This window comes from Etheostoma spectabile, chromosome 11 (genome assembly GCF_008692095.1).
Source record: "Etheostoma spectabile isolate EspeVRDwgs_2016 chromosome 11, UIUC_Espe_1.0, whole genome shotgun sequence".
Taxonomy (NCBI): Eukaryota; Metazoa; Chordata; class Actinopteri; order Perciformes; family Percidae; genus Etheostoma; species Etheostoma spectabile.
Window position 1 is genome coordinate 4693617 of NC_045743.1, and position 24731 is coordinate 4718347.

General features: G+C 41.6%; 2 protein-coding genes across 10 annotated transcripts in view; both read right to left on the reverse strand.

Moving 5' to 3' along the window:
* The window catches only part of mcf2lb (mcf.2 cell line derived transforming sequence-like b), a 36211-nt gene extending 28144 nt beyond the window's left edge, over window positions 1-8067 (reverse strand). Inside the window, 1 exon segment of the mRNA XM_032529137.1 lies at window positions 7487-8067. Within this exon segment, the coding sequence (XP_032385028.1) occupies window positions 7487-7643 (157 nt within the window). The 5' untranslated portion in view covers window positions 7644-8067.
* A 13114-nt stretch (window positions 8068-21181) lies between these two features.
* LOC116697726 (probable phospholipid-transporting ATPase IH) overlaps window positions 21182-24731 on the reverse strand; it is a 35112-nt gene continuing 31562 nt past the window's right edge. For 3 of the 9 annotated variants that reach the window (XM_032529141.1, XM_032529143.1, XM_032529138.1), the window contains one exon: window positions 21182-22150. In XM_032529141.1, coding sequence (XP_032385032.1) covers window positions 21878-22150 — 273 coding nt within the window. In that variant the 3' untranslated portion in view covers window positions 21182-21877. Of the gene's footprint in view, window positions 22151-22855; window positions 23072-24099; window positions 24215-24731 lie in introns of those variants that run through there. The other 6 variants (XM_032529146.1, XM_032529144.1, XM_032529140.1 and 3 more) reach the window with 4 other exon arrangements.

A 24731-nucleotide genomic window follows, 5' to 3' on the forward strand; every position in this document is an offset into this window, starting at 1 on the left:
CATATCTGATGTTTGCAACTTGGTAAAGCAGTGTTGCGATGTTAATAATGGCCACTCACTGCCTGAGGACACAATGCTGCAACTGTCTAGCCATCTGCAGAGCGCTCACAGGCTCTCACATGCTCCTCATGGAATCAAGTTTACACAGAAAACTCCAACAGTTTCCACTTTTTAACCGAGCCTTACTTACTTAGCCAGCCACACCTTGCCCCCAACAACTCCCACACATATCAAAACCAACCCCTCACCCAGGTCAGCAATAGCTGCACTTTGTATCCAGAAATAGGGTATTCTGTTACTGAAAATCCCCTCCTGAAAGTCGGCAGATTTGAGTTTCAGTCACTTTTCAATCCACTTTTGGTCACCATTTCTTAACCGGATGAGCCAGTTTCAGATACTACTGTATTTCTCACAAAAGAGACACTGAAACCAAAGTGTCTTTTACTACCATCAAGTATGAATGATGTCTAATAAAAACAAGTATATGATTATATATAACTATACAAAACTAAGACAACTGAATTAAAAGCACTTTTTCAGTAACTCTGTTAATGAGAAAATATACACCCTGAAAACATAGCGCACGCACGCACGCACCACCCCACGCACGCACGCACGCACCCCCCCCCGCTGGTTTAGACGCTAATGTTCTTTAGAGGTCTAACGATGGGGATTACTGTCCACTCACGCTCACGTTTGTGGGCAACAAGTCAAACGTTAGTAGGTCACATCACACACCTGGACTGCCTGCCTCTACTAACACTCATTACAAAGGACAAGCACAAAAGCCTAAAACTGTGGATCATCAGGCCAGAAAGAGTGGAAACATGAAATTATTCTGAAAATATTTTTTACTACGGATATTGGATTGTAGTTGGGAGGGAACCGAATGGAAACCCACAAACAGAGAAATGGGGGAGGGCATGTGGGAATAAGGGGCTTACAGTCATGGTCGTGGAGGGGGGAGTGACAGATGAGCCCATATAATGTCAGGGGTGACAAGGTTCAGATGGGGGTTAAAAAGGGGTTGAAATGTTTAAGGCTATGGTTAACGATTGTGCTGCTACACTGGGTCTTTAATCAGACACGCACAAAAAATAAGGATATGTTTGTGATCAGAAAAAACAATGTTGAAAAACAGCAATAATCCTGTATACAACAATTAATAATGCATGGCCTAAAAACCTGAATAACCCTAAAAGATATATATAATAGACAAAGCATGGTTGTTGTCCCTTCTGTTCTGCCTCAGCTTATCAACACCTGTTTAAGAAAATACATTTATCCATGGTTATATAAAAATATATTGCAGCAATGCATCACTCTTGATCTTTATCAAAATGTCATATATATAATATATATATATAATATATATATATATTATATATATATATATATATGTATAGAACTCTAGGTTAGAGCAAAGGTAGAGGGCAGGTAAACCCAAACAGAAGAGGGCAGGTAGAATATGTGTTCAAATAACAGTACCAGATTGTTCTTATAATGGGATAAACTTCTCAACTGCACAAAAACAAATACTGTAAAGATAGTTTGGGGAAATAAAGACTGACAATGGAAGAATATATTTTTACATAAACAAAAAAAGATGAGGGTAAATAATGTTATCTGACACCTACCACACAGCCATTGGCAGCACCGAGAAAATCTGTAGTATCTTTCCACCTCTTCCAGAGAGATCCGTACATGACCCAAACTTAAATCTACAGGCAACAAACACACATCCAATGCTCCCTCTTCCTCTTTGACCTCTTCACTTTGATTATCCATCTCTAGTCCTCTCTCCACTTTAATGTCTTCATTCTCCATCGACCCTGAATCAGCCTCCATCTCGCCATCCTCTTGAGTTAGAATCCATCCATCTCCTCCTGGACTTCCCTCTGTTTGCTCATAACTAGTAAACACTGAATCTGTGTGTCCTGTAACCACAAAAGAGTCCAACTCCCCTCTTTCTGGGTGTTCATCTGAGCCTACGCTCACCTGTCGAGCTTTCAGCTTCAGCTCTAAATTCACTTCCATGCCAAACCCAGAGTCCAGCTCCACCTCAGCATCCTCCTCCATCAAAAAGCCTGAATGTGCCATCTACTCTCCCCCATCCTGCTGTCCAAGTCCACGTCCTCTCACTCCTCGTCCAAAACACTTGTTCTATGCAGCTATGCAAAAAGGTATCACCCTAACAATTTCCCTCTCATTGTGACTCCACCTTTAACCAGACTCCACAATCATCCTGTTGCTCTCTGTCAGGCTGCAGGTGCTCTACAGCCTGCAGGACGTCACTCAGTACCTCTGGGGACTTCCTACTGCAACCTCGGGTTACCTTGCCTGTAGACAAAAGCCACAGTGTAGCACTCTACCCTACCTTCCACGTTCTACCAGCAACCCCCCCCCCCATCCCCCTTAAAAAAAGACAATTACCTGACCCCTCCCAGTTGAATAGCAATGCCACTAACCTGCTAATAAATTACTTAGTCTGACCTCTAAGAAGGGATAGAGTTTAGACTCTGTAGGACTCGTCAGAAACAGGAAAAAGTCATGCATGCAAGTTATTTCATACCATATTACGTCACATTGGTTGGGTAAAAACTGCAGATCGCAGTCCTTTGCTAGTGTTCATTTATCTAGGTCAACAAAACTCTTGCTCCTCATCTGCCTTATCTCAGAAAATGTGGACCAAAAATACAAAGCCTTCATTCTGACCAGCCCATTCAAACACTGTCTTCCTCCCTATTTTACAATTCAGACTGTATCCATTCAAAGCCCCTATTCTTGTTTACAAAAGACCCCATTCTTACAAATTTACTGAAAGACTTAATTCTAATGAGACCTCTCAAAGAAAGACACTGCTTCTTAACAGAATGTGGCAATTTAGATTTCATGTCAAGGAGTTGTATGAAAGATATATTTTGCTATATTGCTATGTCTTCTAATTCAGCCATTATCTACAAATACAAATTCAGTGTGCTAAAATGTTTGGGCAAGAGATGTTTAGGGTGTTAAGTGTATGTTAGTGTCGCATTGCCAGACCTTTCTCCACAGTGCTGCAGTGGAAGCTCTGGCTAGTCCACACAACATTCTGGGATGGAAGAAAAACGTGATGTGGTTTATTGGCATTTCTTTAAACCAAACACGATTGCCTTGGGCGGCGCTAAGCCCCGGACACAATGACGGTGCCTCTGCATAGTAATCTTGGGAAAGAACTTGTTTTGGTGAAACGTATACATTCAAAAGTTGTTTTAGTTATCAACAGAAAACTCAGATTCGACAGATAGACTTACTAGCTGTCTGGATTTACCCTACACCGAGCGGGGTTCAGAATTCCAACACAAAGAAAGTGGAAGGTGTGGGAGATCAGACCTAAAAAGCGGGACATCCAGCGGAAACTTCGGCCGGAGCTGAACAATCCCGGAAATGGAATGTTGTTGATATAGACCAATATTTGTACATGTATGCTCGCATGTGTGTGTGTTTTGTTTGCATTGTGTTTAACACGTTGGCTCTGTGACTAAGGGCAAACACAAGGTTAACAGTGTCATAAACCTTGAGAAATAAACAAAGAGCCATTAGGTTAAAGAACTGCACAGATAAAAGTGAACAGGAGGGTCAAACAAAGGGACAGATCGCTAATCAACTTGCAGTCTGACTCTAGTTTAGAGACACTGATTCATTGTGGTGTCACATAAACCCATTGAGTGTGTACCAAGAGTGAAAGCAACTAGTGTTTTAAGTATATTTATCTTCCAACTCAGACATGTATCTGTCAGAAATTTTCAGTCAACACAAAATGCCAGAAGATGGTTAACATAAAAAACCCAAAGAGAATCACTCATTCAAAGGCCTAGCCCTTTTATTGTTTTCCTTGTTTTTTTGTCACAAGGTAAAAGGAGAGATCCCCTATTTTACTCATCAAAATCCATTTACAAGTATTACGTAGTAGTACAGACATGTGAAAAATTTGTATAAAGCCTTTTGTGGCTCCAGAGGGAGCTGCTGGGATCTGACAAAATACCTTAGTGATGTCACTTGAGTCAGCATTGGTTGGGGCGGAAACTACAAATTTGAAAATAAAAACAATCTTGGAGTGTGGTGTTAGAAAAATATGAACTTACCTCTGTATTCCGCTCCTTCCCTGTGCTCTGGGCTACACCTACCGCTATTAGCATAACACACCCGACTCTGACCAAACTGTCAGTGGTCCAGTTGTATTGGGGGTAATGTAAGCGCCAGGTTTTGACAAGGAAGATAAATGTGTGGAATAAAACAGACAATTTCTCTGTTTTTGAGGTGGAGTACTCTTTTAACCCTTGTATTGTCTTTACTTTCGGGACCCCATCGTATCCCTCGGGTCAAATTGACCCGTGACTTATTTGGGGTTTTAAAAACAATTTTGAAATAATATTTTTCTTCATATCTATTAACAAATATTGTCTTTATCTCAATTTCAAACAATTGACATAGCATATGTGTTTAGGGAATGTAATCAGTCTCTACTAGCACACAATTAAAAAATGGAAGTGGGATTCATTTTTTGTCATAAGGTTATAATTTATGTTAAAAATCCACTATGTGATCATTCTTATCTTGGAAAAAGTGGTCATGTCCAGAATAATTTTCTGAATTGAGTCAGGAATACATGTTTATCACAGAAAATAAGGTAAGGCCATTGATTTTCAGGTAGAAAAAAATGTAAGTTGTACCATTTTTCTTCTTGAAATGGGTCGATTTGACCCAAATACCATACAAGGGTTAAGATTAGCTAATTCCCTCTGCACGAGAACGATGGCCATTGCCACTGCTAACTCCAACATCAAGAGTGACTAAGACGTGATCCCTTACTGGTTTCTGTACTGATACTGGCTATACAGCCAACCTTCAAACAGTGCTCTCTGTAGGTTGGCTCTATAGCCAGCATCAATACAGTTTCCCACCTACTGTTTTCAGAATGTTTAGATTCTCAATTCAATAAGAAAAATCTACCACAAATTGCAATACACAGCAGTCTAACATAGGCATGGGCCAGTATGAGATTCTGACAGTATGATAACCTTCAGCAAAAATATCACAGTTTCACAGTATTGCAATTACTAGCTTTAAAATGTAATCATGTTTTAAATTTCTGGGTAAAAAACAACCCCCCCCCCCCCATTGAACACAATGTATTTTATTTTTCAACACTCTGCACACTGGCAGGGAGACGGATCACTAGTTTCTGCAGTTTTTCTCCTTGACCACTGATAAAAAACAGCTCATGCCTTAGGATGGGTATGATGGAAATTGTTAGTGGTTTTGAAACCGTGAATTTTTCAAACCTTGGCATACCTTGAAACCGGTAACCGGCCCATGCCTAGTCTAACAGTCTAATTATACCAACAAGAGACACCTGTTTCTGATTCAGTTCCACACAATGGTATAATGGCATCAAGGAACCACGTGATACCAGTTACACAAATACTTTTTGTGAGGTTGCTTTGGAATTAGTTGTAGGTGGAATAACTTGCAGATCAAAGTTTTTGCGTGAGTAACCTAGCAAAAACAGGTAGGAAATGAGTCCTTACCCCAAGTGAAGAAGTTTAAGTACCTTGGGGTCTTGTTCGCGAATGAGGGGACCATGGAGCGTGAGATTGGTCGGAGAATCGGAGCAGCAGGTGCGGTATTACATTCCATTTATCCCACTGTTGTGACGAAAAGAGAGCTGAGCCAGAAGGCAAAGCTCTCAATCTATCGGTCAGTGTTTGTTCCTACCCTCACCTATGGTCATGAAGGCTGGGTCATGACTGAAAGAACGAGATCCAGGGTACAAGCGGCAAAAATGGATTTTCTCAGGGAGGTGGCTGGCGTCTCCCTTAGAGATAGGGTGAGAAGCTCAGTCATCCAAGAGGAGCTCGGAGTAGAGCCGCTGATCCTTCGCGTCGAAAGGAGCCAGTTGAGGTGGTTCGGGCATCTGGTAAGGATGCCTCCTGGGCGCCTCCCTAGGGAGCTGGGAGGAGGCCTCGGGGGAAGACCCAGGACTAGGTGGAGAGACTATATCTCCAACCTGGCCAGGGAACGCCTCGGGATCGCCCGGTCGGAGCTGGTTGATGTGCCTCGGCAGAGGGAAGTTTGGGGTCCCCTGCTGGAGCTGCTGCCCCGTGACCTGATACCGGATAAGTGGATAAAGATGGATGGATGGATGGATGGATGGAATCTAGCAATGCATGCAAGCACACACACACTATTCTTAAAAGACTTAACACATCAAAAAAGATCCCTTTCTTCTGAGATTTCTAGGTGGCCTCAGTCTGTTAAACCAAACAACGGTTATAGTAGATCAACAACATAGTTCCACTCTACAAATTCACCTCATGGCTAACGACTTAAACAGAGCTGGGACAAAATGAAATCCTTTCCCAAAACCACACAGAGCTTGCAGTACAGACAAGAAAACCATGCACATATCCTACTGTATCTGGAGTCCGTGCATGCCAACAAATACTGTATGCACATATATGCAGACACATGTACAATCCAAATAATCAATCCAAGAGCCAGTCACAGCAATTTTTGTCCAGAGACCAAAAAAAACAAATATCCGAGGACAACCTCAATGAGAGACAAAGATATCTGCGTTTGAAGAAACGGTAAGACTTATGTCTGCGAGCGATAGTGAAATAGCTCACATGTACAGACGCAAGTTCAGATTTTTCTAGACATAGAAAAATACATGAGCAGCCTACCCACAGAGAGAGACAAAAAAAAGACCATCCATACATCTCCTGACTCACGTGGGTTAAGGTGGACCATCGGCATCCCACTATCCCATTGAGAAGCACTCCTCCTGGCTTTTCTCACCATGCTTTTCTCCCTGCGTGTTAGTGAGACCTGCAAAAGTCCTTCTTTATGCAGTGGAAAAACACTGAGGTCTCAAAGTGGCAACAATCTGGCTGACAGAACACCAACATGAAAACTCAGCAGCTTCATCAGCAGTTCCCACTCCTCTGTAGCAGCTCGCCTGCTGGAGGAGGTGCCGTTTACTGCAATTTCTGCATTTGCTGAAGAATCTGTTACTGCTACGGAAAAAATACCAGTGCAGCTGCTGAGATCTGGAAGTTGGAAAATGAAGGGCCGCTTAAGCTGCGTAGAACAGACAAACTGGTACACACACAAAGACAGAGAAGCAACCCAGTGGGGAGCAAGGAAAGCCCACAGGAAACACTTTGTGTGAGGGTCTGGGCGTGATGCCCCGCAGAACTCTAGCCAGAGCTTCAGGAAGTAATATATTCCACATACACACGTTATACCTTGGAAAGTAACACACACACCCACACACACCACACACACACACACACACACACACACACACCACACACACACAACACACACACACACACACACACCACACACACACACACACACACACACACAAAAACACACACACACACACACACACACCACACACACACACACACACACTCCCTGCCTCTTTTGGTCTTACCATCGCCATCTCTCCAGGAGTTCCTGCGGCTGGCTGGGTTGAAAGGGAAAGGAGAACTCAGTCCAGAGACGTCCAGGTTCTGGATCAGATGACTGAGGCGGTTCACAATCCGGTACGACGCCTCACTACCCTCCCGCAGAAACTCATGCAGAGACATGAGAGCAGTATGCTGGTCTCACATACACAAACAAACTCTCTCATCTAGAGAAACCCCTTGTTGCACCTGCAAAGCTCCGCTGCACACTAATAGACTCCAAATCACAACCCCCAAATTCAGGCATGGGAAAGACCTTCTCTGTTGTCAAGCAGTCATGCTCTCACATGGATTCGGTGAGATGTCTGAGATTTGCTGTATAAAAAACAAGCCCGGTATCCTCTGCTGAGCCACATTGTTTTTTTTTGAGAAAACAGCAATGCAGAACCAAAAAGAGCTGAGTCACAGTCTGCACAACCTCTGAAACAGTGTTCACACTGAAGGTGAGAATGGGCCCAGCTCTGCACAAACACACACACACACACTCTGATGCACACGCATACCTTGTTGCAATTGCAACTATTGACAGCTCAGAGTAGCATAGGTTTCCGAGGAAGGACGTGAGGGGAAGAGGGGGGAGGGGAGCTGGAGCAGAGGGCAGACGGTGAAGCACAAATCCCCTTCTGCTGCTCGGGCTAATTATATTCCTCCACTCCTTAACTAATCTGCCTTTTCTTTTCCTCTTTCTATGTCCCAAGATTCTTTCATGCATTAATTCCTGGTGAACTAGGAAAGCATGAAAATCGAAAATCGTCAACACTAAAACTTTGTGGTAGGCATAGACGGCTCAGGGTGTTTCAGCAACTGAGGTGGAGGAGCAAACTTTTTCCAAACCTCTTTATTTAGTTTTTTATTTTGCAAGATTAGATTTATCCAGATTCTTCTATAAGCCACATTTCTAATGAAGCAATAACAATAACATCATGTTTAAGTGAAAATAAGTACATGATACATGAATTTGTCATAATTGCTGGAAAGTCTTCTTACATTTAGATAAAAAGTAGAGAATACATTTGGAAACATAGAAACTAATACATCATTAAACATGGTTTTATAATAAAAACTACAGAGGTTAGAGACATCAAATGATGAAAAAAAATCAGCATCAAAATTCAATCAAAAAAGTAAAGTAACTTTGATGGGAGACAAGGAGGTTGCTGCCAGGCTTTTAAGTATGTGTGTTTTTGAGTTGTGTGTGAGTGTTTGGTTGTGTTTGTGTGGTTAAAGCTGACAAGCAAGAGGCAGCTTGCTGTTTATAGGCTTAGAATAGAGTTGAGAGAGGAGCTGCACTCTCACACATACTGATGAGGCGACTGCAGTTCAGTTCTACAGAGTTCATGACACACAACATTAGCCATCTAGCCATAACCCTTCATCTCGCTGTCTCCCCTGTTCCCCTGTTAATCAGGTCTGATCCCTCCTTTATGGCATCACCACCCAGTTCCTGTGTGTTTCCTCTTTTGATAGCCCTTCATCATTGTTTGCTCTCACACTCACATGTACCTGCCTGTGTGGACACAAACACACATCTGCAGAAAGCCCATACTGTCCTCTTCCCAACAAGTTATGACCAAAGCTGAAAATGACAAAGAGCACCACAAATCATAAAAACAACAAGACTAGAGTCTACAGCTATGGTAGCAGTTTACTTCGCGACAGCGATGGTTTGAGCTAGTGCTAACATCAGCATAATAACAACATGCTTATGTTAAGCAGGTATAATGTTCACTATGTTCCCAATTCATCCTGAAGGGGGATATGAATTTCCAAATTTTATGGAAATCTGTCTGTTGTCCCATGTTTACATATCTATCTATACAGCATTGTGTCAGCACTAAAGAAAGGACTGGAAGCACCCATTATCAGTCTGCTATAGGGGGAAAAGAATCCTCTGGCGTTTTTGTATTGCTTTACACAGGAGGCAAGCATAGACTGTTGGCTTCATTCAGCCTGCCACAGAGTAGATAAGAATCTGAAGCTGAAGAAATATGGCTTTCAAATTCCTCGTTTGTGACTACCCTCACTAAACTGCAATTAAATAAACTGAGAATGCTTTATAATTGCAAGACTTGCCCTAGCTCAGGCTCCTTGTGTCTTTTTGACCACAACTGACTAGCTGGAAACTAAAAGTGACCTGCTGGATTCATCTGGCTATACACTTGCTCTGCCTTTAGGGATGAACGGCACAGCTCACTTTGGCAGGGTGGATGAACCCCTGACCTCAAGCTAAAAAGGAACCTTACCTGACAATCACATTATCGTAATAAAAAAGTCTTAAGTACATCTGATTTATAAGCAACCTTCCTTGTTTAGGTTTTTGTCCAAACAATGCAATAGAGGAACATTTGATCAAGAACAAATTAATGTAAAAGCAACCATGAAGTAATAAGACTGCTGGGCTACCTGAAGCTCATCTTCACCTTCAGAAACCTCAGCTCCTGCTTGGCTCAGTAACAAATACAGCACTAGACAGTCTCTCAAACGCAAGCAAAAAGGTGTAAATACTAGGGCTGTAACGATATGCAACTTAAAACCGAAATCGCAACACTCAGCTCCACGTACCTGTGTCGCAGAGTGAGTAGGCAGAATTGCAACACACCCCTTCCAACTCCCAAAATTATCCTTCCTGTCAAGATCCAATACTACCACATCTTTAAATTACTATTAGTATTAATCCTTTTGGTACTAGATCCCTGTTTTGTCTGCTAAATTTAGCTTACGGTTGAAATGGCTAAAAGCAAAAGGGTAACGCTAACAGAGGTGGAACGTTATGAATGGCCGCTGATTCTGACTCAGGTGTCTGAGTCTGTTTCCCGACCGTTCAGTAAACTGCCGTTAGCGTCCTTTGCACTGGAAGTGCTGACCAAGATGGCTGCTAGCTGGCTGGGGGCTGACTGTGGATGTGTCCCCAGGCCGTGGCTGAAATGATAGTGGATGGTTGCTAGCTGGTTGAGGACTGACTATGGATATGTCCCCAGGCCGTGGCTGTAATGATAGTGGATGGTTGCTAGCTGGTTGCGGGCTGACTATGGATATGTCCCCAGGCCGTGGCTGAAATGATAGTGGATGGTTGCTAGCTGGTTGCGGGCTGACTGTGGATGTGTCCCCGGGGCTGTTGCCAGCTCTCATCCTAACTGAAGCCTTACAGAGCCGGGAGAATGAGGAAGACAGATAGGGGTGTGCTAGCTAGCTAAATTCCTATTATATTAATTGTCGATCTAATACATATTAACCATTCACAGCTCACAAAAAAACAGCAACCATAACATAATGTGTCACTAATACAGCACGGTAAATAAAACTGCCCCCAAGCATCTCCGGCTAGAGATGAACACATTCCTGCTGGAAAAGCTGAGATATGTTACACTCACTGAACTGGATGTGTCCCGTTAAATCAAGTGGAAGTAGGTCAAATGCCCAGTTAGAGAGACACTGCCTGTGATAAAGGCTGCAAGTAACAATTATTTATATTTCACTGATTTATCTAAAATCTGCTAAACTAAAAATCTACTCGGTCTACCACTTTTGTTTAGATTGAAATTTCTCAGCAACTATTGGATCAATTGCAATGTTATTTTGCAAGGATTTACATGGTTGCCAGAGGATAAAGCATACCGACATTGGTGATCCCTGACTTTTCATGTAACACCACCAGCAAGTCAATTTGTTCACTTATCCAGGAAAATATTTTAACATCTACTAGATGGATTGGTGCATAATTTTTTGCAAACATTCAGGTTTCCCAGATAATGTATTACAAAGACTTTGGTGACGTTTCCCTTAGCACCACCATAAGGTTGATATTGGGGGGTTCGAGTGAAATATCTCAACAACTAATGGATGGATTACCATGAAATTTGGTACACAGATTCATAGTCTGTGTACCAAATTTTTAATAAAATGTAATCATTTTGGTGACCCCTTAACATTTCATCTACTATCAACAGGTAAAATCTTAATTTGTCAAATGCTACTACGGTTTAAAAAAAAGTCATTACCATCAGCCTCAACTGTACTTCATGTTTAGTGCTAATTAGCACCATGCTTACACAGTAAACTAAGATGGTGAACATGGTAAGTATTATCCTTGCTGTTCTGTCTGACCAACAGTCCAAAACCAGAAAAAAGTTATTCATTAATATTAAATGAAGAATTGCTCGTTTCTCCATTTCATGGATTATTTTTGTGTTGACTAACACAGAACACGCTAAAAAGCTCTGCCCACTCACTACTGACTAAATGACCACACTGATAGATGGATGGATTGGATCACTCTCACTGGCCATATTTAACAAAAAGAAGGAAAATACAGTTGGTCACACTGTCCGATGCAAAAAGATCTTCCTGATTTTTTATCACTTTTAGGATAATGCAGGTTCAGTCATGCTTATAACAGAGCACAGTCAGTCAGAAACCAGGAGCTAATTCAGAGACGAGATCTGTTTGCAACTGGTTCTCTGGGGAAAAGTAAAGGGGTTCTTTGTTGTTTTCTGCATTGTACAACATGACACCTCCTTTTCAACTCAGGAGAAACAAGCAGTTCGCCAGATTAGACAATGCTAAATCATTTTCATCCTCAGTTGACTTTGTTTCCCTGAATCTCTCTTTTCCTCACTCGCTCTTCCTCTCTGCTGTCTTCTGTGATCAGTGTTAGTCTCTTCTCTGAGCCGATTACTGCTCCCATCGTCCTGCCATAGCGCATTCCAGTCACATTTCTACCAACAGGGAGCAAAGTTAACGTTTTAGTGCACCGGCAAAATGGCTAGTGAATGTTCAAATTTGACCAGCCACTCAATAGCTTACCATTGTTTTTTGGGGTAGAGAGTAAAGCTAAATCTACCAACCACTTGCCTGTTTTACCAGCATTTGGCTAGTAGATGGTGCTAATTTAAACCCTGGGTAAAAATGATTGCAATTACTGCAAATGTTTAGTATTATGTTAGGCACTTAATGTATGTTCACAAAGGTATCTTATTTTGTTTCATCATCTGGAGTAGAGTGGTGCAGCTCATAACTCTCCTTTAGACCTGTAGATTGTTCAGTTTTATTTTTGTGCTTTGGCATAGCCATGCCTTTCTCCTCAATCAAGTCCACCCACTCACTGCTGCCATACTGCCACCATTTCTGGTGCTAAGGAGCAGAAGAAGGCAGCTAGAGCAAACTTAATTTTTTTTTTTAATTTTTTTTAGATTAATGCTAAAAAATGCAAGCTGAAGTAAAATGGACAGTGTGTTTAAAGTATAATAATCAATAAGTATAATATAAATTATTACTATTTACTCTGCATACATACAGTTTTAACAAATACACCTAACATGAATTTATGATCTGAAAACTACAATGCCATATGACACTAAATGAGCAGCTGTGGATCTCTAATGAAACAAGATCAACATAACATGAAATGAAAAGTGTACTGTGCATAAGAGTGTGTGTGTGTGCATTCATGCTTGTAAGAGTAGCTGTGTGTGGCAGTGATTGGATTAGAGGAGATCTATATAAATGGATCCAAAGAGAAGATTAGCACCCATCAGAAATATCATTCAATCACTGATCTTAGTGGCACTAGTTTGCTAAAGGAGAAAAATCTGTCCTTCAGTCAGTGGCAATAAATCATGAGGCTGCAGGAGCAACGTTAGGGCATCACATCAACAGTTTGGGTTCTTGTGTCAACTAAAACAGGCTCCAAAAATAGCTTTCTTTTTCATGACTGTGTAATGACTTTTCACTGCAATCAGAAATGAAGGGCCTAAAATGTTTCCCAGCAGCTGTTTTGACTGCTCAGAGAAAATATGAAAGGCCATAGACATCCAGGATGGAGAAAACATAATAGCATAGCCCTGACAGCAAATCTAAGCGGTGACATGACTACTTGAAGTGGCACGTCCAAGTTAAGTAATCAGTACAGGTTAACAGTACGGATATGATGATATATACAATTCACCATGTCCCATTTCTGTCCTCTACACCTCTCCCGATCAAACAATACTGTAACTTATTATGGTGGAATACTAAGAAAATAGGCCACCTAGGTACAGTATCACAACACAAATCAGCCTGTGTGCAGCTGGTATTTTTGCAAATTTTACACACATCAGTGTATAGATTACATATAAGATTTAATGCTATTTAACATTATAAATTTTGTCTGTGATAACTGGGCTATCCGATTGTATAATTTAAACTAGCGTCATAATACCATGCACAACTTTTTCTCCCATTAAATCAAATAATACAACTCAATATCGAATTCACCACAGCAAGCATGAACTGTATTCAGGCTTACTGGCCAAACGTAGCCTCCACAGCTCGAGGCAGACACAGCATGACCAGCAGCACAATAAACATGGTGTGGTTTCCTGCAGAAATAAAAGATTCTTAGCTCATTCACATGATGATCGTGCATTTTCTTTCATCAACCTTTGTTTCCCCTTTATTCGGTCTGATTACCAAACAAAGGACACAATAGTGTATACATGATAATATGTACCTACTTCACTTCTGACAAACATGCACTCATCCTCTGCAATCAAGGATACAATGACCAGGGACCAGTTGGTGTAAAATGTGTTGTTGTCACCCACCTATGCCTTGAGTGACTGTCCTCAGTCTCTCCAGCAGTTCCCCCAGGGCCATTTCCTCTGTCTTCATCCACAGGATCATCCTCCAAAGGGACAGTGGAAGACCAGCTGCCCAGCCAACAGACACTTCTGCCGGAAAAAGAGACAGCTTGCCTACTTTTTCCTGAACGGTGCTTTGGAGAGCGGATGATGGTGAAGATGACAGGGGAGGGGAAATGTTGGTGGTGACAATTCCAGCCAAGCAGACGGGATGAGAGGGAGGCAGCAGAGTAAACTAGCCCAGGATGCGACTGCCTGGCTGCTGTCTTGTACGACACAAGGATGCTGAAGAGAAGAGATCTCAGAGAGGGAGGGGGGGTGCAGTTTGGAGGTGCTGGGATGCTTGTAAGAAATGGATGCTTTCGAGGAGGCTACTGAGGAAGTTGAGGATGAGGAAATGATGCTGATGCTACGGCTATGACAGCCCCAGCTGCAGTAACGAGTCCTCCGTAAAGGGATGCAGATCGCAGGATGCCGACGATGGAGTTGGGGAGGAGGTGGAGCAGTAGGCAGCCTCATTTGCACATGCATGCTTCAGCCTCAGCATGCATGATGGTGCAAACCTGTGCAGACCTGGCAGAAATAGAGGGGGAGGGGAAGTGAAGGTCAGTGTTGCAGTTTTACACAAACAACTGATCTAATACTGACACCCAGTGTGGAGGAAAGACATGACAGCGGCTGTGTCATGGAACGTTGTCATCTGTAGAAATATACACAGTACTAGTGGTCATGCACTATTGATTGTGCTGCATTGCCACCATGTGACCACACTTGGTTATGACAAAAATGGTTGGGTTATTTTGCAAGGGCAAGAGTTGCACTTGACTGCAATACTTCGGTCTTTTTAAACAAAAGAAGGTTTATCACTGTTTATGTAGCACAAGGTTTAAATTAAGATTTCTAAAACACACAAGTTTACACAGACCAGAAAATTTTGACAAGTGATATTCAACAAAAGAAGATATTCCACAGAGTTGTGGAAAACTAAAAATGTCCAGAACACTGTTAAGGATGCTGATCACATCATACAGAACAGGTGCACATTTAATATAGGTGAACATTAAGCTACTTGACCAACCAAATGACAGTAGTATAAAACATGCAGATTATATTATTTATATGGAACATAAGTTAAGATGCTAATTACAGTTTAATTAAATAATGGAGTGGAAATCTTCAGATTTCAAAGGGAAATAAGTTTGATGTGTTTTTCATCTCCTGCACTAAGTTTCCTTAGCCGACCACTGCGTCTATGATCCTCAACATTGCCCAACTTTTTGCAAATGTACCTATACAAATTGATGCTGGTTTGAAGGCAAAGGGTTGTAACATCAAATATTGATGTGATTTAGATTTCTTTTCTATACTCACTTTGCAAATTGATAAAAAATAAAACATTTATATTTTTGAAAGCATTTTTTCACACCTGCCTAAAACTTTTTGTAAAGGAGGATTCAGTTTCTGAGGTTGGCTGCCATTGTCATGGGGCATCAGCCACAGAGAAGTTTTGTTCATTCAACAGAAGTTTTATTTAATAAAACTGAATGAGGGAAATTATGTGTAAGAGAACCAAACCGACGGGTCAGAGAATATAGAAAGAAACAAATAGAAATCATGACTTAAGTCAATATTTTCACATGTTCATAAACTAGATAAATAAGGTACAACAGTACTGTTGATAACGCAGGCCTGGATGAACAGAAGGATGAGGAGTAGATGATCTATCCATCGTATGCTGAATACCCCTTGTTGTCACTAAAATTCCCTTCATGGTTTTAGTAAGCACAGGAGGATCAATCATCTCATCTTGCCCTTTACCGTCATCCTGCGGCCCATGTGCGTCTATTGTATGATGTGGGCATACAGTTTGGCAAGCAGCACCTTTCACTCCAGGATAACTAGATAGATAGATAGATATGTATTGATCCCAAAAAAATGAGAAATGATGGTGCTACAGAAGCAAAGATACATCAGTCACACAGCACAGAAAATAAATGAAATACTAGGATACAATATACATGAAATAATAATAATAATAATAATAATAATAATAATAATATGAGAACAAATATTTGAATATACATAGGATGGGAAAACAAAATGTGCAACTGCTTAAATGTATGCTAAAATGTAAATTAAATTATTGTGCAGGTTGCACTTAGTGCAGTATTGTGGTGTCTCAGAGTCTTAGCTAGCACCCAGTGGTGACGTGTTAAGTTTTATTGCCTGTGGTAGGAATGATTTCCGTAGCGGTCCGTGCAACATCGAAGCTGTCGGAGCCTCTTAGAGAAGCTGCTCCTCTGTTGGACCAGTGTGGGGTGGAGAGGGTGGTCGAAATTATCCATGATAGACAACAGTTTGCTCAGTGACCTCCTCTCCACCACAGCTTCAAATGTGTCCTGTTTGCAGCCGATCACGGAGCCAGCCTTCCTGATCAGTTTGTTCAGTCTGTTTGTGTCGCTGGCTCCGATGCAGCTCCCCCAGCAGATCCCGGAGGAGAACAGAGCGCTGGCCACAACAGACTGGTAGAAGTTCTCTAACATCCTGCTGCACACGTTGAAGGATCTCAGCTTCCTCAAGAAATAGAGTCTGCTCATCCCCTTCTTGTAAACAGCAGTGCTGTTGATCTTCCAGTTCAGCCTGCTGTTGATGTTGACAGCCAGGTATCTGTACTCCTCAACCATGTCCACGTCTCTTCCCAGGATGCAAAGGGGCTGCGGAGCCGTTCCCTTCCTTCTGAAGTCGATCACCATCACTCTGGTCTTATCCACGTTCAGCAGAAGGTGATTCTTACCAGAGCACTCCACAAAGTCGTCCACCAGTGCCCTGTACTCTCCCTCCTGTCCATCCCTTATACACCCAACAACTGCCGAGTCATCAGAAAACTTCTGTAGGTGACATGACTCTGAGTTGTACTTTAAGTCTGTGGTGTATAAGGTGAACAGAAAAGGAGACAGCACAGTCCCCTGTGGGGCCCCCGTACCAGGTGTGGAAAGAAAGCGTCAAAATAAGATAGAAATAGGGATCTTTTGTACAATTTTGCAAAGTAGGCTACTGTATATATACAGTACTGTGCAAAAGTCGTAAGAAACTTAGTGCAGCAGATGACAAACACATCAAGCTTCTTTCCCTTCAAAATCGGAAGATGTCCAGCAGTGACATCATCTCAGAACAGGCAGAAACCAGTGGGACCCAGATACACCCATCTACTGTCCGGAGATGTTTGACCAGAAATGGTCTTCATGGAAGAGTTGCAGTCAAAAAGCCATACCTCTGACATGGAAAAGGGTCCAAGTAACTCAACTATGCACAAAAACATAGGAACCTGGATGTGGAAAAATGGCATTAGGTGCACTGGACTGATGTGTCAAAATTTGAAATATATGAATGTAGCAGAAGGCAGTTTTTGTTTGCCGAAGGGCTGGAGAGCGCCACAAAAATGAGTGTCTGCAGGCAATAGTTCCTTGCAAAATTGGGGCTGCATTTCTGCAAATGGAGTTGGAGAATTGGGAATAATGCAATATATAATGCAATACCATCAGGGAGGCGTGTGATGGGCCCCAAATTTATTCTGCACAGGACAGCAACCCCAAACACACAGCCAAGGGAATTAAGAACTATCTTCAGTGTAGAGTAGAACAAGAAGTCCTGGAAATGATGGCAGAGTGTGTCTGGGATTACATGAAAAGACAGAAGGATTTGAGGAAGCCTACCTCCACAGAAGATCTGTGGTTAGTTCTCCAAGATGTTTGGAACAACCTACCAGCCGGGTTCCTTTAAAAACTGTGTAAGTGTACCAAGAAGAATTGATGCTGTGTTGAAGGCAAAGGGTGGTCACACCAAATATTGACTTGATTTAGATTCCTCTTCTGTTCATTCACTGTATTTTGTTAATTGATGACAATTCTTAGCATTCTTAATTTACAGCATTTTTTCATACCTGCCTAAACCTTTTGCACGGTAGGCTACTGTATAGGCCTATAGCAGAACTGTCTTGATAAAAAAAATTATGATATGAGAGAATCAGCGCATAAATGGAGCTGAACTATGGGCTACTACACACAATTAACAGTCTCATTTTCGATTGGAGAAACGTCCGTATGAATCTGCCCCCTGAAATTTGAATCTCCATTTTATTGGTAAAACCAGCAAACAAGCAAGCAAACAAGCAAACAAACAAACCAAAAACAACAGAATCTGACTCCAGCGTTGAAAGTGGCCAACCCGCCTACCGTGACATCTCAAATGTCTTCGGGGGAAAAGCGTCTAGTTAGGAGAACTCCACCGATTGGATTTATAAAGTCTGTTTGCAGGTATGTGGAAAACAAAAGCTGTAACTATACAGACTTTTTACTGTCAACGTCGTTGGAGCCTTGGGTGATACGACTATAAGTGTAAATACAAAATATCTGGGGATGTGCGGTGTTAGAAAGTGATCTTACCAGACCTCTGTAACCCGCTCCACATCTCAGCTTGATGATTGCTCCTCGAGGCTACATTAGCTGCTGCTAGCATAACACACCTGAACCTCCGAAGCAAACGGTCGGCGGTCAAGTTGCATTGTGGGTGATGTAGGAGCAATTTTGTCAAGGAAGTCGCATCCATGGATAAAAAGACGATTCTGCATCGAGTTATAAAATTCTGCATCGAGTTATACATAGCCTACACTGTATATTTTCACCCTGCAGTGCAATGCTAAATCTGTGTGGTACTCTTAGGCTAAATTAAACTATCTGAACTACTGTTTATGGGCATATAAACTACTGTATGACAGTCATACTATGACTGATAAACGGGAAGGACTGGGGAATAGTGAACCACAAAAGTAAAAGACTATCTGAGGACTGATGTTGTCGGGCAGGGAATAACAGGGTCTGAAATGACGAGAAGTTATTAGGCATGGATAAACAAAATACAGAAATGACATGAGATTAATTATATGCAACAATAACACAGAGTACAAGTGTTTTCACTCTTTCTTTATTACAAGCAGAATGACAATACAGTGCTTTGCCCTCATTTTGCTACATACTGGCAAAAAAGTCAATAAGTGAACTTTTAAAATCTTTATATAAAAAAACGAGTAAATTCTCAAAACCTGTTTAGTAATAAAAACAGTGCTGCACTGAAGGTATGATATGATGCGTGCTGCTCAGAGCACAGAAGTCAACATTTCAGACCTTTGCCAAGCTCAGGAGTGCCAGGATCAACACCTGTTCTGCTGATGGAATGGGCTTAGAAAAAGCAGTTTGACAATCTGATCAGCAGGAGAAGGCTGGTGCGATAAACCCATTTGAGACAGAGGCTACGGACAGTCCATTCCTAGTTAAGTTATTTGGTCACTTTTTTCCCTCACCCACTACATTCTTCTTAGAAAAATAACGTGAGGAAGAGTGAACACTTATAAACCTCAGTCGACAGACAATAGACCTTGTTTTAGGGGAAAACTGATCTGTTGTGGAACAAAGTGCAGTGTGTAGACCTATTGATAAATCTCTAATGAATCATATAATGTATTTGTTGCTCTAATTTTGGTTACAAACTTGACCACACATTCTAACAGATTTAAAATATAGTCTTCTCTCTGGGATACAAAAGTAGCAAAAGAAATATTCACAATGGACAACACAAAAATGACAAGTAGTAAGAAAAACCGAGCTGTGGAGGAATTAGATAACAAACCATTTTTAAAGAAAGACTCCAACAAATTCCCCATTACATTATTAAAGTAAAATAGACCTTATAGCAATATTGTGGTAGAATTGGTATGTGACATAGAATAATTCTGGATACAGTATGGCAACAGCACAGCGAGGTGGGACACTGCATAACAAGCACCAAGGCCCTTCATTTTATCTACTGAGGTCAGGATGTTGAGCCCCCAAGTCCAAACACTTGCGAGCCTTGAGTGAAAAATGAACGTGACAAATCCAGACCTTCAACCAAATTGATAAATCATCTGTGCCCCAGTAAAAAAATACTGAACACCTGTTATGAAATCTATACATGTTGGCAGATGGTGAGGTGTATGAAAATAAACTGTATAAACATACAAAAAAGCTTCGGAATCTGACATTCCCGAGTCAGTTACTTGTTGTGCAACCAGACAGATATGCTTTGGACAAAGAGGACTTCAGATGTTAGAAACGCAGAAAAGAGGTTCATCCATAATGAGCTTCAATCTTCAGCTGGAGAACATGACGAACTAATCAGTTCAACATTCTACTGATTTGATTGTGACATCGCCAATTCAAGACTCCCTCCCCCTCACTACAGACTAATTTAACAGTCCCTCTCACAACATATATATATATAATATATATATATATATATATATATATATCTCAAAAGTTTAAGTTACATCCATACATCAACAGTGATCACCATCAATAATTTTAGAATACAGAAAAACTCATGGATAAATGCAAGAGAAAAAAAAACTTATAAACGCAACATATAACATTAGCATTCTTATATTAACATTCGCATAAGATAGAGCATGGCAGCAAACACACAAGCACAATGCAACAGTGGTCAATTAGGACATCCATAAGTTAAGACTCCATAGGTCTCTGGCTGCTGCTGCTTATGCTGTTTCCCTTCATGGCCACATGGAGGCAGGAGTGGGAACAGTATGCTTATTGTTGGAATGAAAGAAAAGGTGTTGAGATATGGTTCATGAAAATGATGTCTGAGACGAAGGAAGGATAAGGACGAACTGAGACAAGAGCAGATCAGCATGCAGCAGAGATCCGACATGCTGCACTGGCAGATAAGAAAAACAAAAGTTGACACAATCGTGAAAGTAAAAGAGGAAGAGGAATAATAGACACACTGTACCAGACACATATGCCCTCTGAACCTCCCTGTCCACCTACAAACATGTTTAAACTGACCTAGAAATACAATCCACTAAGTATCAGTATCAATGAATTAAGGCAGGGTGGCTAGAATACTGCACATCCCTCTTCAGATGTTCCCCGTTACCTCCCTTCAGCTGAGGGGCGTGTGTGTGTAAGGCTTTGTAATACACCTCTTCTGCCTTTTTTCCTTTTTCATTACACCTTTTTCCTTTGGGTCCTAGCCTGCTGCTGTGTGGCTACCTGTAAGGCAAAGGTGTGTCACATATATACAGTAACAGGCAAATTCATGCATACACTCACGCACATGCACACGCACGCACACCTAAAGGGCTGAGCTTGACAGCTGCCCCTTACTTGGCCAGACCACATATTGTACATAAATGTTTTCAAAAAAGAAGCAAAAAATGACAAGAAAGTGGAGGAACAGGCAAGAAAGTGACTGGAAATATGAGGACAAGGACTATAAAAATGCCTGACTGTTGACATGTTGAAACAGGACAGTTCCAAAGTGCATTAAACAACTTCGCACATGGTTCCCCTTTTGTTCTTAGGCTTTTTCAATTAAGAGTTTGGATGGGAACTTTGAAGAGACTGAGACTGGGAGGACACTGAATCAAAAAGATGTTAACAAATTATGAAGATGAGGTGTCAGGGTAATATCTACCTAAAGGATTGTTCACTCAGGTGTAGCCCAGAAAATGCACATGGTGAACTCAGCATGGGGGTTGATGTGTGTGTGGACATGTTTGTTCATATTTTTCTCTATAATCCTTCATCCTTGAGACGCAGATCTTGGTCGCACATCTTTGGATGTACTTTTTGTTTCAGCCCACGAGATCCAGACCTATAATAGTTTCAGACTCTGCGTTTGTGTTCACACGGAGGTCTCCGGCCCTGGAGCGTAGTAGGCAAATCCCGCCCCTGAGAGACGGAGCACGTAGGGGCTGAGAGAGCACAAGTCTGCCCCTCCACCTTCTGTCAAGTGGACCAGTAGTTTCTGGGGAAAGGGATCAGACCTGCAGAGTGACAGCATCTCTGCAGCACAGAGGTGGAGTTGAGAGGAGTCCGTGCTTGTGTCTTTGAGGGATCGACGTGAGGACTTTGGAGTCAACTCGGCCACACCACCCCACAACAGCTTATCATGATCCTACAGAGAGATGGACACATCAGCACAAGAAAATCCAAAACATAGACAGCAGTAGAAAAGGAAATCAAAAGAATTGCACCATGCAGATCAAATCAAAGGACAGATGTCGAAGACAGCTCGATGCATAAGACCAAACAGCAGGATTATTAGGGACTAGTGGCCCTGCCTAATAAAATATGACCTCAGTTAATAAGGAAATGTTAAAGTATGTACGAACTCTCTCACCCAGAACCTTCAGTTTGAGCTTCTCTAGCTTACTTTCACATCTCTTTTAAGCTACAGTCCAAGACCAAAAAAGGAGTTTCAACACGCGTACCACTTGTTGGAGCCCACGTGACAAGTGGCAATGGATTTTAAGTAGCCTGAGTCTAATAAAGAAAGGATAAAATGTCTCATTTGGCTGCTACTCAGATAAAGTTAATTCCACATGCAGTAATAAGCACAGCAGGCTTTGCAACCAGCACTGCAGAGTTAAATGGAGATTGTGATTCATAAGAGTAGGTTTGACGCAAGGAAATTTCTTGTGTAGATGCAGTTATATAGCACCCAACCCCCCCCCCCCCCCACACACACACACACACACACCACACAGCCTGAGCCATTAAACGACAGCATGCCCCATGCAGTGCAGAGCAGCAGGAAGCATCATGGCAGAAGCATTAAGAACCAGACTCCCCACAGTCAACACCCTCTGTATGCTGTTACCATGGTGACCCTAGCTGTGTGTATTCTAGGGTTTGCTGAGAGGGGTGATGTGGCTATGAGACATCATGGAGTCATAGGTCCTAGCAGCTTTTTCCTCCACTGTCTCCCTCACGGGTCCTATCAGGGTGGAGTGGGTTCCTCTCATTGCTTCCCCCTCCACCAGCACCAGCAGTGTCAGAAGCTACACAACCCTCCAGGGCCCGCTGTCCTTACCTTCTGTGGATGACGTTAAAGGAAAGGCTGAGATAATTTAACCTGTTCACACCTTGTGTCTTGTGTCCAGATATACTCAGTTGCCTAGGCAAATTATATGTTGACTTCCACTCATCCATGCAGCTACAGAATAGGATCTGATCATCACAGGCACATTTCAGAGCTAAGTCTGAACATGTGGTGGCTAAACCCACTTTTGGGATTGCAAATTATTTCTGTAAATCAAATTCATTCATCTAAAAGCTAAGGTCTGGAATGGTTTATTTATGACAATAACAACTTTTAAAGCTTATTTTCTCAACTAAGTGTTTAGTCTAATGTCAGAAAATAAAAAACATTGCCCTTTAATTTCCCAGAGCCCAAGGTGACGTTTTGTCCAATCAAAGTCCAAAACGCCAAAGTATTCCATTTATAATAATACAAAACTGAAAAAACAGCAAATCTTCAGAGGTTGGGATTTGAGGATTTTTGTTTTAAAAATAAAACAATAATTTATTATTATTATTATTATTATTATTATTATTGTTATTATTATTATTATTTATTTTATTTTTTTATTTTTTGGGTTGACTGGCTTATTAATTAATCAACTATTCCTTCCAGCTCCCCATAAAAAAGAAACATTAAATTTTGTTTTATAATAGAACAAATTCTGCATATCCAACAGCATTTTCTGTTTCTGACAAACAATCTTAGAAAAGCTGTGGTCCCACACATACCAAATGTATTTCTAAAAAATACACTACAAGGTACATAACATAAAATACATAAAAAACATACCATTCAACAGTAAATAGAAAACAGAACACAAAACAAATGAAATATACAATGGTAACTTCAAATATGGCGGGGAACATGTTTAGAAGAACATTCTAACCTGGCTTACAAACCGAACATTGTGACTCTATTGTTATTAATAGCACCCTAGTAGTTAGTTTCCCATTAAGTGAGAAGCTGAGACAGTGATAAGTTGTGTACACTGGGACATGCCACCATGCATACAGAGATCAGGGCTTAAAAGAGAGAGTCACCTCCTGTTTCTGCTCCTCTCTCGTCTCTCTGGGCCAATCAGAAACTCATTCTGCTGGAGGACTGAGAAAGCATGAAGATGGTGGATGGCTCCACAGTAAGGCACGGGCGATTGGACTGCAGTTACCCCGAAAGAGCGAGCGAGTGCAGAGTCACAGGAGCAGTGGAGGGAAACAACAGAGGAGGCAGTAATGAAAAAGGAGGATAAGGCAGGTGAATGAAAGGGAAAGGGAGAAAGGAAGGATGGAGGATGGTGTGAATTATGGTAGTCCATCAGGTTGCAGTGAGAGGGAAGAAAAGAGAAGAAAGAGCACAGCAGGGAGAAATCTGTCAGACCTTTCATTCATTTTTCCATTCATGGTGAAGCTTGCTTCACGGGAAGGTGAGGCTAAGCCAGGGGGAAAAGAAAGTCATTCTAAATCACGCTGTTGCTCAAAGCTATTAGGGATTCTAATGGTCTTCCTGGATGATTAACGAGTGGAATAGATTTGCAGCATACTCATATGGTTTCTTACAGTCAAAATATTAGGCATCAGCTAGCATAGGAGAAGGCTCTACTTACTATACCAGGTTTGTGAACTTAAATGTGCTGTTAAAAGGCACAATTTTAATTTTCATAAAAAGAGGAAAGCAA